We start from the raw sequence: 16315 nt of genomic DNA, 5'->3' as shown, positions 1-16315 counted from the left end.
TAAATAATGACTCGGCAGGTTGACCTCAGGGATTAAAATATTAGTAGTTGTAAAATCAACAATGTCTCCATGTAGAATGTTTCAATTTCAGATGTATGCCAAGCAGATACGCAGCCAAATTATTGATCACACAAATTTATGCTACAATGATTGTTTCTTCAATAATGAGGTATTTTATTTAGATTAAGAATTAATCTATTAATCAATATTATTATGTGAAATTAAGAATATGGATTCTCTGCATGTTTTCTTACAGGGAAAAAAATCAAATGCACATGTGTAAAGTATAAAAAATATTTTTTTGTTGATGGCTTTAAGGTCCAGGTTTTAGATCATTCTGGATATTGGACATCCGGATCTCGGAGTTTGTACTGTACCACAAAGCTTTTAAGGAATGGCATTAGTACTATGAAATGGATATTTAGGAAATTTGTATTCAGGATAAAGTTACACATTTTAAATTTTCTCATTGACATAACCATTTGAACAACCCACATATATACATTCATGTATTAATTTTTAAATATAATTAATCTACCTGTCAAAGACACAGTCTGTCCCCCTTCTAAAGCAGAAGCAACAACTGTACTGTTATCTGTTGGTAACATAGGAATACCGTTCATTTCTAGCCATTGCAAAGCCTCAGATGTTGATATTGCTTAAAGACAAATAAAATTTGTCATAATAATCATCATGAAAATTGAAAAACAATCAATATTTAATAATATTTATTTAATATATTTATAAACAAGTTCTTTTATAATAGCTAAATTAATACTTTAAAAAATATTCCTATAAAATAACAGGATACTTAAGAACTAATGTAACAAACTTGATGCAATCTGGAGATTTTTTACAGATAAAAGGACAAACATTACTTATAAGCTACAAGTTGTTGATTTTTAGTCCAAAGGGTCAATTTGCCTAGAAGGACTATTAATTTTGTTTTGCCATTTTGTTTTGATTCACTACAAGCATTCTTTCACTTTTCAAACTGTTGCCAAACATTATCACCTTGTATTACATTAAAAAAATTAAACTGAAGAATCTGCATAAATGTATATATGTTTCTTGCATTGTAATAAAACAACAGTACCTAGTCATCCAATTTTGAATAATGTAATCCTCTTGGGAATGTGGGCATCTGGAAGCCCAAATTTGAAATTTGGAATTTGTTCTATTATCGATTTCATATTTTGTAAAACTTTAACAAATTTTTGACTAACAAACTCACGGATTTCAAAGCAAGCAATGGCAATTGTATAGAAAAAACATTATTATCTCCAACGCACATGGCTGTGTATCAAAAATTCTAAAGATATGCTCATTTAAAAATTATATTGTGATATTGCTCTTGAACTGAATTTTATGGTTTAAGTGCGAAGAACATGATATTTAATAAATAAAGGTAACACACAAAATGTTAAAAAAAAATGCCCCTTTGAACGTACTTTAAAATCTGAAACTTTTCAGATTTTTTTTATTTTTTGAGACATTTTTAAGAAAAAATTTCTAAACTATTGATATTTATCTAAGTTGACAAGCATTATCAACATATGAGAAGTCAACATATTTTAGCAATTTTAGATACAAATTTCAGTTGTTAAATAAGGGTTTCATGATACATTTAAAAAATAGAACACATTTGACTACAAATCTTTCTGAATTTTTTTAAGTACACAGCAATCTTTTTTCTTACACACACATTTAAAAAAAAAAAATAAATAAATAAATCAGAGAATTGCAGAGACTCATTGTGTAAAACTCGGCAACACCAGCTATCTACCAAATCCATCTTTTCATTGTTCCTACTAGAGAGTTTGTGGCAAAATTCTGCAGAAATTTTACTGAAGTTTCTTTCATTGCTGTCAAAGTCCACAAGCACAGACTTTAAAACGAAGGCAAAAAATAGCAGGATTTGTTTATAAAATTCTTTGGAACTTGGAATACAACAAAAAGAATGCATATGAAAATCGCAATGCTACTTGACTAAGCATTGTAAGAATGGGAAGAGCAGTTGTGCACAGATGGTTACAGGGTTCATAGCCACATTTTAGTTAAAAAAATAAGCACCTACAAGCACTTTTCAAGCACATTTTAAGAAAAAAGAAATAAGCACCTGTCTAATTACATCCTACACAACTGCATAATCTTAAAAATTAGACTTGTAATTTAAAATATGAGAAATGCAATACTTATTAAGAGAAAATAAGCATTACCTCAACCATGGAAAATAATTACTTTTTTTTGGTTTTTAAATAATAGTTCAATTTACAGAACTAGTTTACAATGAGAGAAAAAAAAACTATGAAGAACTAAACTATATTACAAGATTTAATGAAGAAATTTCAGTTCAAAACAGAGAAAATAAATAATAATATAGCATATTTATTGTTTTCGCTTGGAACCTAATAATAAATACAATTTATTTTTCCACTCATACTGATATTTAAATACTTTAAATCTAAATTCTGAACATTTTCTAAATTTTCATTGTATATCAGTTTTTCTTTAACAAATATTGCAAACAAAGTAATTTAAGTAAAAAAGAGAAACATTTCTAAAATCAGAAGACAGAAATTTACTTCATGCAGTCATCCTTTAACAGTAAAAGCATAACTTTCCCGCATACTTGGAAATTGGCGAATATTCGGACAGTCGAGCGTAACTTGAAGGAGCGGAGGGATAGACTTTAGCCGCTCTTTAGATTTTTCCGCTAAATAAATGCTTTTGACATATTGATATGTGCATCATATAAAAATAAACCAACGGAACTAAAAAATATTCTGCTTAGCAAGCACAGTAAAACTCTTTTAAGTGTTCATAAACAAATCTCGGACTGAACATCAAAATTAATTATCTCTGCAAAATATCGCAAACGTGTGCCGTAATTCTTCCCTACGTGATATTATGCAATCGGAATCAACAACTGCCGGTATTGGGAGAATAAAGAACTAAATAACTGGGGTGTTTTTCATTCTAATTTTCAACAGACGGCGTTAAATTTCCGGAATAGAATCATTCTTCGCTTGGATTGGTAGACCGCAGAACTTTTAGATCCAGATTGGAAAGTGACAAAAAAAAAAAAAAAAAAAAGAGGTTTGTTGCTTGTTTTGCAGCGAATTGTAACAGTTTCAATATTCAAGATTTTCCGGAGAAAGGGGAGACCTCTCAACCTTCGTACTGTATAATGTATTGGCCAAAAAAAAAAATGAAATTATTTTGACTATTCGATTATTTTTCCTTTATTTAAGCCATTCCGAATATTATTCCTTAGAAAGCTAATCTGTGTTAAAAGACAACCATTTTTGGAAGTTTACTATACTTCAGCAGTTACTGAAACTATGCTATTATAAACATTCATACATATGCTCATAATATAAGCATAACGATCATAATAAACACAAATATGTACTGACCAAGCAGAACGAGAATGCAAATTTTTAAGATCTTGATAGAAATTCAAATGTGTGTAGTATTTGGGTGGGAGGAAAAGAATGTCGAATGTACCGGAATTTTCTACTGCTTTCGCAATTCTTTGACCAATAGAACGATGGGCACCTGTCTGTACTCTTCACCAAAGGTTATGTTAATGCAAAGAAAGGGGGAAAAGCTATTTCCGGGAGTATGATTCACCATCTGACATTCCATATTAGGAAGAAAAGTTGTTTATTTAGTTTCAGCTTTGGTACGGGAAAAAATAGTGCGTTCATTAAAAAAAAAAAAAAAAAAAAAAAAGCACTAAAAGCAAAAAATAAGCACTAAAAACAAAAAAAATAAGGGCTTTAAAGAAAAAGTAAGCACCTATAAGGGCCTTTATATTTTAGTTTCAAATATAAGGACTTATAAGGACCGCTACGAACCCTGTGGTTAACAAAATTTGGCACATTCTGAAAATTTGGCAACCTCTACTAAGGTGGTTTCAATAACACAAAAGTACCAGTAACAGAAACTTTAAGAGATATAAGACATCTATACAATATATTTCTATACCCAAAATACTCAAAAACATTTGGTATCACATATACATGGATTTACGTATACTGATTCCTTTACGACTGAGCAAAGAAATGATAGACTTTTATGGACATGGTGGGAACCAGTGAGATTCCTGCTTCAGAAACCTGCCAGTCAGTCAATGATATTAATATCCTTAGTCTCCAGAAGTATCTGTACTACTCTTGAATGAAGTATTACACTGTGACCCATTAAAGGAATTCTCCCATAGCTCTTCACAGCAATCAAATACAATCTTGAAATACTTTCTTTAACATCATTAAAACTCCAACTTCAAGCATTTATGGCTTAATGCTTTGAAGACGGTGGCCAAAAATAGGTCAGAGTAGCAGTGTCTGAAAAAGATGGCTTCAACTGAAATATCAGCCTGAGAAATCCCCCCCCCCAATCTTCAGGCTTTGGAGATAGTCATTATCCAATGACATTCATGTCTACTAACAACTACAAGGTTTAGTAAATTCCTTTTCATTTTCCTTCGATAGTGGAATGTTAGTTCGGGGCAAAAGACTTTCAGTGTGTTTTGATAATTCACTTACTCACTAGAATTTTGCACTAATATTGTCATCTGAAAGATGCAAAATGAATTGCAATACAATAAATATAAAGTTTTTTTTTTTCCAGCTAAAAGAGAATACTGAAAAGAATACATACATAATAAATAAAGAAAGCTATTATAGCAAGAATGCAAGGAATAAAAATTAACAGGGATATAGTTTGAATGATGGAATATCTATTACAATGCAAAGTTGGAAAAATCAATAAAATGTTAAAAAAATAAAACATTAACCTTTTAACTGTCATGCCCGAAATAACCTCGGCCCGAAATAACCACTGGTATCCCAAAATGTCAAGCCCGAACATTACTCGGCTAAATTTTTTTTTTAGTGCATTGTATTGTTATACCTTTACTGAAGGTTTCAAAGGATAGAGGTTACAGTTCAAAGTGTGCAGTTTTTTTTTTTTTTTTTTTTTTTTTTTTTTTTTTTTTTTTTACCGCAAGACAAATTTTCATTTTTGGAATAAAAAAAATTGACAATTTATGCACCCAAATCATCACAATAACTTGACAGTTAAAAGGTTAAAAAGAACAACCAACTGATAACAGTAAAAAATATACTAATATCACAAAAATGCAAGGGGAGTTGGTTAATATATATGCATAAAACTAAAATTGTTACTTCAATTTTATATAAAAAATTAATGCAAATTGCTGGTTTGTACAAGAAACAAATGGTCAAACATTATTTTCATGCATAAATTGTCAATAATTACATATAATTCTACATTATACACAATTTGAAAAACAAACTCAAACTCATTAGAATATGTATTGATTTTAGGTGTACTAGGAAATACTTACTACCAAGGCCTAATTTCAATACAATGCAGTGTTTGCAAAAGTTAATATTCCATTATTTGACAACAGATGGCTCCGAATGAAATAGGCCAGAGAAATTTGGCCCTCCCACAATCCTTCAGCTAAGAAATAGCAATTTCATAGATTTTCCTAGTTTATGGATAAGAGTCAGCAGAAAAGAGAAAAAAATTCCTTTGTATTCTGTAGTCTCTTACCTGAAAATTAACAAAGGCGACACCCTAAAGGAAAGTTTAACCCCTTCGAGCCGGGTAGCGAAAACGCGCGCTTATCGCGGAGGCCGGCAGTGTCTTCCACGAGCGTCTCTCCACGGCCTGGGGCTTTTTTGCTACTAAGCCTAAATCCATGAAATTTCCGAAGTATCAACGCATTGTTTAATAATGCTCTATAGAGTATTTAAATGGCTTATGCTTTATAGATATTTTTATATATATACTTCAATTACCTTATTTCTTGTTTAAATGCATATTTTACAAATTTTATTTTAATTACTCACCATTTTATGACTTTTAACATTATAATCTGAAAACTAAATATATTACTTAAAATTCTCTTTTCGTATGAAAAATTTTAAAACAGGGATCTACACACAGTCCTACGTTACATTCCTTGAACTCGTAATAACTCATTTGCCGTTTTGGAGGATTTTTCTGGGAATGTGAACAAACGAAGCATCGTCGTCTCATTTTCTTATCAGTCTCTTCTGAACAAAGTTTTGGAAAATGTCTTTCAGTTAATCTTTCAGAATCAATATCAGAATATCAGAATCAATATCTGAAATATTTTGCATCATTTCTGCTATTTCATGCTCTGTTAAACATTTTCGACGCTTCGACATTGAAACGGTAAAAACAGAAAGAATTCACGTCTAACAAGATCTAATTATTTTCTAAAAACTGAACTGTAAACAGAAATACTCAATGCTTTAGCGCATATAAAACTTCTACTTATAATAAACAACTACCACGTGCGAATAAAGTGGCATTTAAAGAGACGTCATAAATCACGCCATTCGGAAACATTTAGTTCCCCGTTTGTTTATATAATCAAAAACACATGTATGTGAGTCATGCTTCTCTCATTTCAAGTAGAAGGTCTAATGCACATGTATCTGAAACCATACGGACATACAGTGCCATCTTGTGGCAGAAATTATAGTTTGAAAAACGTTCCAAGGTACTGGCACAAATACGTGACAGTCGGTAGAAAATGCAACAATGCTATGTCACGCCTGCGTGTCGGCCGGTAGATAAGTGTGTTCGTTGCTGGCACGTATACGTGACAGTCGGCGTGAAGAGGTTAAAAAACTTGAGTAGTTCCCTTAGCAGTTCCAGCTGAAAAGAAGATGGAAGTGTATTCCTATTTCCCATCTTTTTCACTGAAACCTTTCCAAATTTTACTGCCTTTTAAAAATAAATTTACTTACTCATCATAATGGATTCTGATATTAGACTCCAGCAATGCACCATTTGGTCATTTGCAGAACAACTGAAAAACTGCATCAATTTCATGCTATATCAACTCATATCTTGTACATGAAGACATATATAATGAACACATTAGCTTATTGTTGGTTAGTTTAATTTCATGAGTTAAACATTGTACTGAACTCAGAATATCAGAAACGCAGATTACAGGTCATAGATAACCCAACATGTTGCATACTTCTCGCTAAGCTTTCCATACAGCAGTATTAATCAGTTTTTTTTTTTTTTTTTTTTTTTTTTAAGAACAATAGACAAATTGTAAAGAAAAATCCTGACAACAAGAAACACTTTCACAAATGTGGAATTTCTGACATATTTCAAAGACAATTTAGTTTACTTAATAGTGGGGGAAAAACTACTACAAAGCAGCATAAAGAATGGACAGCAGATGATGTTCTCGGGTGAATATCATGAAGTATAGTACGCACACTGTTGGTCGTAGTCAGTAAACATGCTTTATGGCCATATTTGGAAATTATCCTGGCGCAAGAAAACAGATATTTAACCTTTTTACAGGAAAATATAAAAGAACAAACAATATATGTTGGCAACTAAAGTAGCCCCCCCAGTCATATGCTGCTGTTTTAAAAATTTGCAAATGCTTTACATGAATTTAAACAGTTATGCAAAGACAAACTACTTTACCTGATATTGCAGTTGCAAACTTTCAAAATGAAAACTTTGGAACACATTTTATTGACAAAGAGATAAATTTATGTTAATAGCAGTAGGTGCCTATTTGCAGTGTCAAGTTAGTAAGGCTTTTCTCTGTAGCACACTACCAAGAAAAATCTTAAGTAACTTTTTATTAAGTACAATTTTACAAACAACTACCAAACAATCAACATTATTTATTATTAAAACCCTACAACATATTTATTTGCATAAAAATATATTTATCATAGTGCTGCTTATAACAGATAGCTATTAAAATAAGCTCATTGATTTCAAAGAGGTTATTAAATTTAAAGCCTTATTTGTCACCAAAAGATGACAGATTTATTCCAATAACTTTTTTTTTTTTTTAAATCTTTGTTTACTTACTTGCATTAGGAGCAGTAGCTTCTGCCAAAGCAGCTAAAGTGGCAAGAACATTGGTACAACTTTGCTCACTTGTTTCACCTATAAAATCATATTTTAATTAGCAACCATTCGATAAAAAAGGTTCCAACATAAAGGGAGGAAAAGAACTTTCAATATTTAAAAAATTTGTAATAAATTGACTACACGGAATCGAAAATTCCAGTTTTTATTATGAATGAAAATACAAAACTTTTCAGTACGGTTATTCACAATTATATAAAATTAGAGTAGAATATCATTACTATTTACTATACAGTAATCCTTTATTTTCTTCTGCTGTATTGCGGATAATGAAGCTGTATATAGTCAGACTAGGAGGACATGTGACTTCGTCACAATATGAGCCATTCAGACAGAATTGGAATAATTTCAGTTAAAACATTAACATTAAAATTAAAGGAAGTATATATTTACATAGGTAAACTAACTGCATTTAATAATGAAAATTAATTCAATAAAAATAACATTTCAGTAGAGTTATTCACAAGTATATAAAAGTAGAGTAAAATATTATTATTATTTACTATACAGTAATCCTTTATTTTCTTCCACTGTATTGCGAATATGAAGCTGTACATAAACAGACTAAGAGGACATGTGACTTCGGCACAATATGTGCCATTCAGACTGAATTGGAATAATTTCAGTTAAAACATTAACAGAATAATTAAAGAAAGTATATATTTATATAGGTAAACCTAATTGCATTTAATAATGAAAATTAATTCAATAAAAGTGTTAATCAACATTGGAGCCACTAAAAACATAAATAAAGACCTTTTTTCTCCTTTCTTAACATTCCATAATGCTCCAGTAAATTTTGAAAGCCCCCTTTCTTAAATTTCAGCCTCCACTGGGTGTTGTTTATTGTGCTATTGAAATCTGTAAACTGACAGTTTTAGCTCTGAAGATATAAAATACGTGAGCCGATTCCTCCTATTCAAAAGTGCTGTCTCAGATAGTAATGGCTTCAACGATCTGTGTCGTACGGGTAGCGTGATGATCACTTTTCTTCGCTTTCAACAAGCTCCACTCGATATCCTTTGTGCTATACCTGAGAGATTATAAAAAATCCATTGCCCTGTCTGGTATGCCAGGGATTGCAGCAAATTAACTTTTCAGAAGAGTTAAGACGAAAACTTGCTTCTCCCACCAATATGGAGTTCCGCAAAAGGGAATTGCCATGTTGTGATTAGATTTGTAGTGGAATATGTAGACACATTATACTTAAACTTCACTCGCCTTTCTATAAGACAACCTAATTCAAGACTGTAATGCAATCAGTTTATTGTTCCATGAAAGAAAATTTTTATGAAAATTTTATAGAAAAATCTTTCTTAATATCTTCAAACTCCACTTTGTTATCTGACATTTTCTGCTTGTTTGGAGGTTTGGTCTATCACATGTTCAGAAGTGAAGATTGGAAACTGAACAGTAAACAAATAGCATGTGTGAGTAATATAAATAGAAAATTAAGGGGGGGAAGCATGAACAATAATAAATTAATGAAAAATTTTGCAATGGTAAAAACTGTACATTCGGTTGTTCTTCACAAAGGAAAACTGAAAACATGGATAATAAAGGTTTACTATATACAGAAATTTATACACTCATCTATATATTTTTACACCTTATAGAAAATGAACCTACGTTTCTGGTGATATTTTGTAAAAGGAAAACAAGAGACATTGCATATAAGACAGCTCACATGTATCAGCTTTATTTGTAAAAAAGATACTCTTTAAGAATAGAGAATAATTAACCATTTGCACATGAGAAATGGCTTTTAGTTATCATAGTATTTTATTCAGCAACTCAAGTGGTGACAATGCTTGCTTATCTTATTAAAACTGCAGGAGATAAGAGTTGTGCCAGTTCATGGATACATTTATTTCTTTTATGTGCTTTTTCAGGAGTCGTAAAATGACACTTCTTGAAATGGCTGTAAGCTTTACTAATGAGAAACTAGTTCATGATTGGCCTGACTTTTAACATCTTCAGACTGAACTTGACAATGATAGCAATATTACTTTTAGAGGTTTTGTGTCTATTGGAACAACAGTAGGAGAAAAGTAAAAAAGACTATAAAACAATTGAGCACAGCCCACAACTATATGGAGGAAAAGTACATCTGTCAGTACACAAGTTTAATAATAGCTTTATCATTTTATTACTGATTCTACTCACTAACCAGAATAATACTCTACGAAAAATTCGTTACATATACTTAATAACAGTAACAAAAAAAGATTTTACAAGGTGGCAGAGAAGTCATTATTAGAACTCTCTTCATATTGTTTTGACATTGACAAGGTTTGCGAGTGTACCATTCGTTCCACCAAATTCTTTTGTGACTTTAGTCTCTATTTTTTCTCACAATCCTCTTCAATCATTCAACAGACTGTCTGTCATGATCATTCAACAGACATTTTTGTCTGCACTGTAATTTAGCAGATGTAGTTTTTCTGGTTTTCCTCTATGAGTTAAAAATCTTAGATCACTTAACCCTTGTCCACGTTCAAATTCATTTAGCTCCAATGTGATGGCTTACAACTGCACAGAACATTGTCTTGATAATGAATGACACTTGGAATGCATTGAAAATGTTGTACACTTTGTGAAAAAAAAAAAAAAAAAAAAAAAAAAAAGAGGGAAGGAACAAATCTATATCTCCTGGACCAATTGTTTCCATGTCTCGAAAGCATGACTTAGGATATATAATAGATTAATATAGACCTTTTTTCTCCAGAAACATAAGTATTTTGACCCAAAATCAGGCTTTTTCTGAAATAACATATCAATTTTTTTCCATATTTCGATTTTACGGCTCAAATTATGCCAAAGTGCCAAGTTTTGTAAACATTGCACAAGTAGTTTTTAAAAAATTAGCTCTCAAAATTTTAGTTCCTCCATGTTAATTGAATATGGTATATATTTATTATCTCTTTTTTTTATTAAACTTATTTGATTCTTCCTTTCACATTTGAAATTTAGGTTCATTCCAAATAAAATTCGTCTATTTTTTTTACGATTTATTTAAAAATAATTTTTATCATCTTAAAGTAGATGTATTAGAGTTTTTTTATTTAAAATTTCCTAAGATATATGTGAATTTACATTTTGAAGTTTGGCATATTCATTATAAGCCACAATAATGCCAAATGTGGTTTACACACTTTGAAAGTATGAAGGATGACCTTTTTTCTGCTTCTGTACAATGAAAAAAAGGGAAGGAAGATAGGTTGCCATAAATTATAAAGTTCGCCAAGTGAATTATTCTTGGCGGAAAGTGAAAAAATGCAGCAAGATAAATTTTAAAATTTCTCTATAAATTTTTACTCAAAATTACAAAATGTAATACCTAGGCATAATTTGAATCGTAGAATTGAAATATGGGAAAAATTGCTATGTTATTTCAGAAAAGGTCTGCTTTTGTATTGAAATACATACGTTACAATAATACTATATATAAATATAATATATATATTTGCCGGCGTGAAGACACACTTTCTTCGTTGAAAAGAGGTCTGAAAAATGGGGTGTGTCTTTATGTCGGTACTAAGTTTTTAATTACATTCATTTCAGTTTGTGATTGGGTCAAAGCTTCACAGGATGCTGTGAAAACCGAAACAATAGTTAAATCATTTACGAAGTGTGGCATTAGTAATGCACTGGATGGTACAACCGACAATTTATTGTATGAAGACTTGGATGCTGGTTCAGAAGTTTCAAGCGACTCTTCATTTAGCTCTGCAGATGAGTGTCTGGATTTTGACGAAAAAGATTAAAAGGTGTTCTTTCCCAGATAGATTGGGTATTTGCAGAAAGTATTACTTTGTATTTGTATTACTTTACATTTAAAATACTGTAAATTCATAAATAATGATCAGTATTAAAGTTTTATTCTTCAAAAATGTGTGTGAAAAAGGGGGTGTGTCTTATACGCTGGCAAATATGGTATATATTAAGTTGTGCTTTCGAGACATGGAAAACAGAAGTTAAATTTTGACAGGCGGTCAAGTAGAATGGGAGATATAGAACTGTCCCCTTCTTTTTTGTGCAAGGTGTTCAGGTTGCGTTAGTGACCAAACACATCACTGCCAGCTTTTGCAAGAATGAACAATTTCAGTTGAAACATGCATTTTATGGGGTGTTTCAATATTTTTGTCCAATCCTTGTGTACTTTATTGAGAAGAATATATTTGCTGGAAGTTTGGCTTTCGATTCTTTGCTGGAAAAAATTAAAAAGCTCCTTTTTTTTGAAATGGCTAATTACTGAAGATGAAAAGTAGATACAATACGATAATATTACAAGGATAATATTATGGGATAAGCAAAAAGAACATCTTTAGTGGCATCAAGAGACACTACATCTGAGAAAAATAATGTTTTGTGTATGGTGGGACTAGACCCCATTTTAATGGATGTTAGACAAAAACTAATTGATATGGCCAAGATGTTTTGTGTCATCCCTATATTTATTAGATCTTGCCCTCTTAGATTTTCAGCTCTTCAGATTATTTTTAATTTCTCTAAATGGCTAGGAGTTAGCTTCTTTGGAGACTGTCAAACAGTACAATGATAACTTCTTAATGAATACACCTACTGAATATCTTTTTCTAAAAAAGGAATTTTCAAGCTGCCTGAAAGACTTCAAAATGTCAGAGAATAAAATGGTGTTTGTGTGACTGAAAGAAAATTTATGTTTTTGTACTGTTTCATTAAAATGTAATTAAAAAAAAAAAAAAAAAAAAAAAAAAAAAAAACTTTAGAACATTTCAAATGACCCAATTTGTAAGCGTGTGACAATCTAGTGGATAAATATGTTTTAATGTACTGTTTCCTGAAGAAGTTCTTGAAATGGTGGCACAAGCTATTTTTTGGAGGGTCTTAGTCAATTTGTATATGCTTTATAAACCCGACAAAAATACAGAAGGGCAGCTAGTCATCTGTGATATGTCAAAACTATGGTAGAACAAGTGAGAGGAGACTTTCACCAAGCTGATAATCAAGATCTGACATACAGTTTGAAGAATACACATTTAAATGACAAGCTGCATGTGATTTCAACAAGAAATGAAAAGGGTTGAAAGGTTTGCCCTCAGCATAATAAATTCAGCAGAAAGCATGAAATAACTCAGTTCTGCAATATATGCCTTGGCAAACTGAGGATGCCCCTCGACAACTCTTTCACAAAACATCAAACAAAAAACAACTATGCAGTATAATATTTTTAAAGATTTTGTCTTTCTAAGATGTAGAAATAAATAAAATGTTAAAATATATTACATACATTTATTATAGATAAAATAATTTTAATATATCTGAAGAAGTTTGCCTAGTATTTGCAGAACTGTCTCGAGTTGCTAGTTCTTTAGAGCAAAAATGTCTTCAAATGTGAAAGAGTAATACAACCTAAAACCTGTCTTGGGGTAAAACTAAATGTGTTTTCTTTTAACATAAAAGTTAAGAAATAAGTAATATATTTTTAAAATATACATAGAAAAAGGGCATTTAAATAGGAAAACATCATATATTAAGACAGGTATAACACATTAAAAACATAAAAATGCATATCTAACAATTTTACTACAAAACATAATTGTTACACGAGGATAAGAAAGCATCATATGAAATCAAACTCTGAGAGGTCACATGTTAAGGAAAGGAGGAAAGATTCTGTAAGGTATAACATTTATGAAATAAATTAGTACCAGTATCGTGTTAAGCATCAGCTGAACATACATGCGTAGAGAGAGAGTTGTAGAATTAAGTATGGGGAATTTTCAACTTATTACCTAAAAGCTTAAAATTAACAGTTATGAAAGTAGCAGCTAGTAAAAAATTTAGATCAAAGAAATTGCAGATATTAAGAAGAAAATAATATGAATAATTGCTTCTTTTAAAAATGAAAAAATATGGCATAATTATTTATAATTAATGAAATAAAAATGACCTACGATTAAAGCTACAGATTTATATCTGTTAATCTTAAATTTTACCAATTAAAATTATTGTTATTTGTTACTAAAGACACGTCATTAAAAAAAAAGCCTACATTAAAAACTACAACAATACACTGATTTACTGAATTTTTATTTTACTTTTAAAAAACATATTTGAATTCTACTCAAAAGCAATTTTAAAAAATAAAGGTACACAACCAATATTCTTCTCACCTATTAACAGAAATTAAGGCACTTTATGATTATCTGCTCACCACCTACCCCACAAAAAAATATGAAAAAGTATTGATGAGGCAAAGTGATACGTCATCAAAGTAAATCTGGCAACCCATGATATTGTCACAAAGCATTTATGTGGTAATCTAGATGTATAGTTAACACATGTCTGCTTTGACCAGTGCCCAATGCAGAAGTTGTACAGAGCTGCACATGCGGAATTCTATGTTTTTTAAAACAAAAACAGATTGCTGTTTGCAAAAATTGAAATATTTTTTAAAGTGTTTTATAACTAAAGTTTCTTATTTTCTTAATCTTATTGATTGATTGATTGCTAATAAGTGCACTTTTAGAGCACTGCTATTTTGAATGCGGCTGTTGCCTTTTGTGCATTAGCTTGGGAAGCAATTTTTCAGTGACAGATGCAGATAATTAGAAAGTAACAGAATTAATTATAATATTTGAATCAAAAAGGCACCTAATTTACCAAAAATTAAAAAGTTAATAAAAATGGGATTTGTTTGAGAAAACAGAAAATTTATTTAAAAAAGTCTTGCAAAATATAACTAATAATTACCTTCTTCGGAATCACTGGCACTGGATGATGCAGCTTTTCCACTGGTGCTAGCTGCAGCTGCTTTTTGAATATTTGCTAAATTAGCTCGAAGAAACACTGGCTTTGTAATAGTTGGCGATTTCACAGGATTACTATTAGCAGTTCCACTAACTGTGATTGTTTCAGTTACTGGAGTATATGGAGTAACTGTATGAACTGTTGGTACAGTTCTTGTAGCAGCTGTCTTTATAGTGGATGCTACTTCTGATTTGATTATTAGAGGTATAGTTGTTTTAATAGTCTGAGTAGGTGAATTTACAGTTGTCTGATTTAAGGGAACTACTTTTGCTTTAAGTGCAGTATACTGTTTTAAAGGTTTCACACTAGCTGGAGTAGCTGCATGTTGCTGCAATACAAACAAAAAAGAATTTACATAACCAAAGTTAAGAAAAATTCTAATAAAAATTGACATGTGATATGAATAACTAATACATAAAATAGGACTCGGTCGAACTTTTAGACACAATACAATCAACACAAAAATCATTTTTTATAGTGACCATTCTATTAGAATAGTCTTTATTGCTAGGATGTGAGGGTTTATGTAATCATTGTATCATAGTAAATATTGTATGACTAAATTACGTATTTACATATTATCATGCCAACCAAAAATATTTGGTTAAAATCAAACCATGAAAGTAGGCGGATATACTGCCAAAGATGAACTCTATGCACCTACAGAATTCTGAAGGCACTCTGATGCCTATTTAATAAGTAGTCAGTATTTGACTCACTTTGATTCTGCACTTTAAAAAGGCTTTCAAGAATTTCTACTAGTGCTGATCCTAAGACCATTGACTACCAATATGCAAATTAAAACTGGCCACCCTTTTTTACAGAAATATAATATGTTTGATAATCATTTTGGTACCCTTAAATTTGGCTGCCATTTAACATTGAATTAAATGGCTATCTTGCCAAACTGGTGAGATAGTGCCACGATGGTTATGGTAACCTGTTTTTCTTGAAAAATACGGCAAAAAATTCCAAAAAGTCACCAAATTTGGCAACAGTTCGGTGACATTTTAGTCCCATACCTATGTAAATGTAACCGTGCATGCCTTCCAGCAATTTCGAGAAATCAAAGGTACTGGAAATTTTTCGGTGAACAGGGAAATCCACATAAGACTGGAGGGTTGAGTCGAGAGTATTAAGAGTTCACTTTGCGAACTTATATATTTGAGGCCTTTTGTATTGCCTTGAGTTCAATGTTCTTGGTTTAAGTGGTAACTACTGATTGTGCTCTGTCATACTGAAAAGAGCTGTACGAGTACTTTTGTGTGATGAGTTCCAGAACTGTTAAGTATTTTGGGGGGTGGGATTTCATCAAGATACCATCAGTTCTGTATGCATGTAATCCATCATGAACCCATAAACATGTAACAATTTTTGGTGTCAGAAGTGCGGTTGAATACTGGTGACAAGAGTAATGGAGAAGCAACAAGACAATGGGTGATCACATTTGTTACAGCCCAATAAAGGATGGAAAGGCTGCCAAGTTCATTAAAGAAGAGATGAATGTGGTGATATATGTTACACATGGCGAAAACCA

At 31.1% G+C, this 16315-nt stretch overlaps 1 protein-coding gene across 4 annotated transcripts in view; it reads right to left on the bottom strand.

Annotated features, from left to right (window-relative positions):
• The window catches only part of LOC118183184 (uncharacterized), a 77258-nt gene that overhangs the window by 28993 nt on the left and 31950 nt on the right, over window positions 1-16315 (bottom strand). For all 4 annotated transcript variants that reach the window (XM_035352634.2, XM_035352635.2, XM_035352633.2 and 1 more), the window contains exons 5-7: window positions 14722-15106; window positions 7924-8001; window positions 539-658 (exon numbers count right to left, since the gene is read on the bottom strand). In XM_035352634.2, coding sequence (XP_035208525.1) covers window positions 539-658; window positions 7924-8001; window positions 14722-15106 — 583 coding nt within the window. The remainder of the gene's footprint in view (window positions 1-538; window positions 659-7923; window positions 8002-14721; window positions 15107-16315) is intronic.

This window comes from Stegodyphus dumicola, chromosome 4 (assembly GCF_044657685.1).
Source record: "Stegodyphus dumicola isolate Sdum_Otavi_A_Nest chromosome 4, ASM4465768v1".
In the NCBI taxonomy this organism is placed as follows: domain Eukaryota; kingdom Metazoa; phylum Arthropoda; class Arachnida; order Araneae; family Eresidae; genus Stegodyphus; species Stegodyphus dumicola.
Note: the sequence above shows the minus strand (reverse complement) of the source record. Positions and strands in the feature narration are given on the sequence as shown.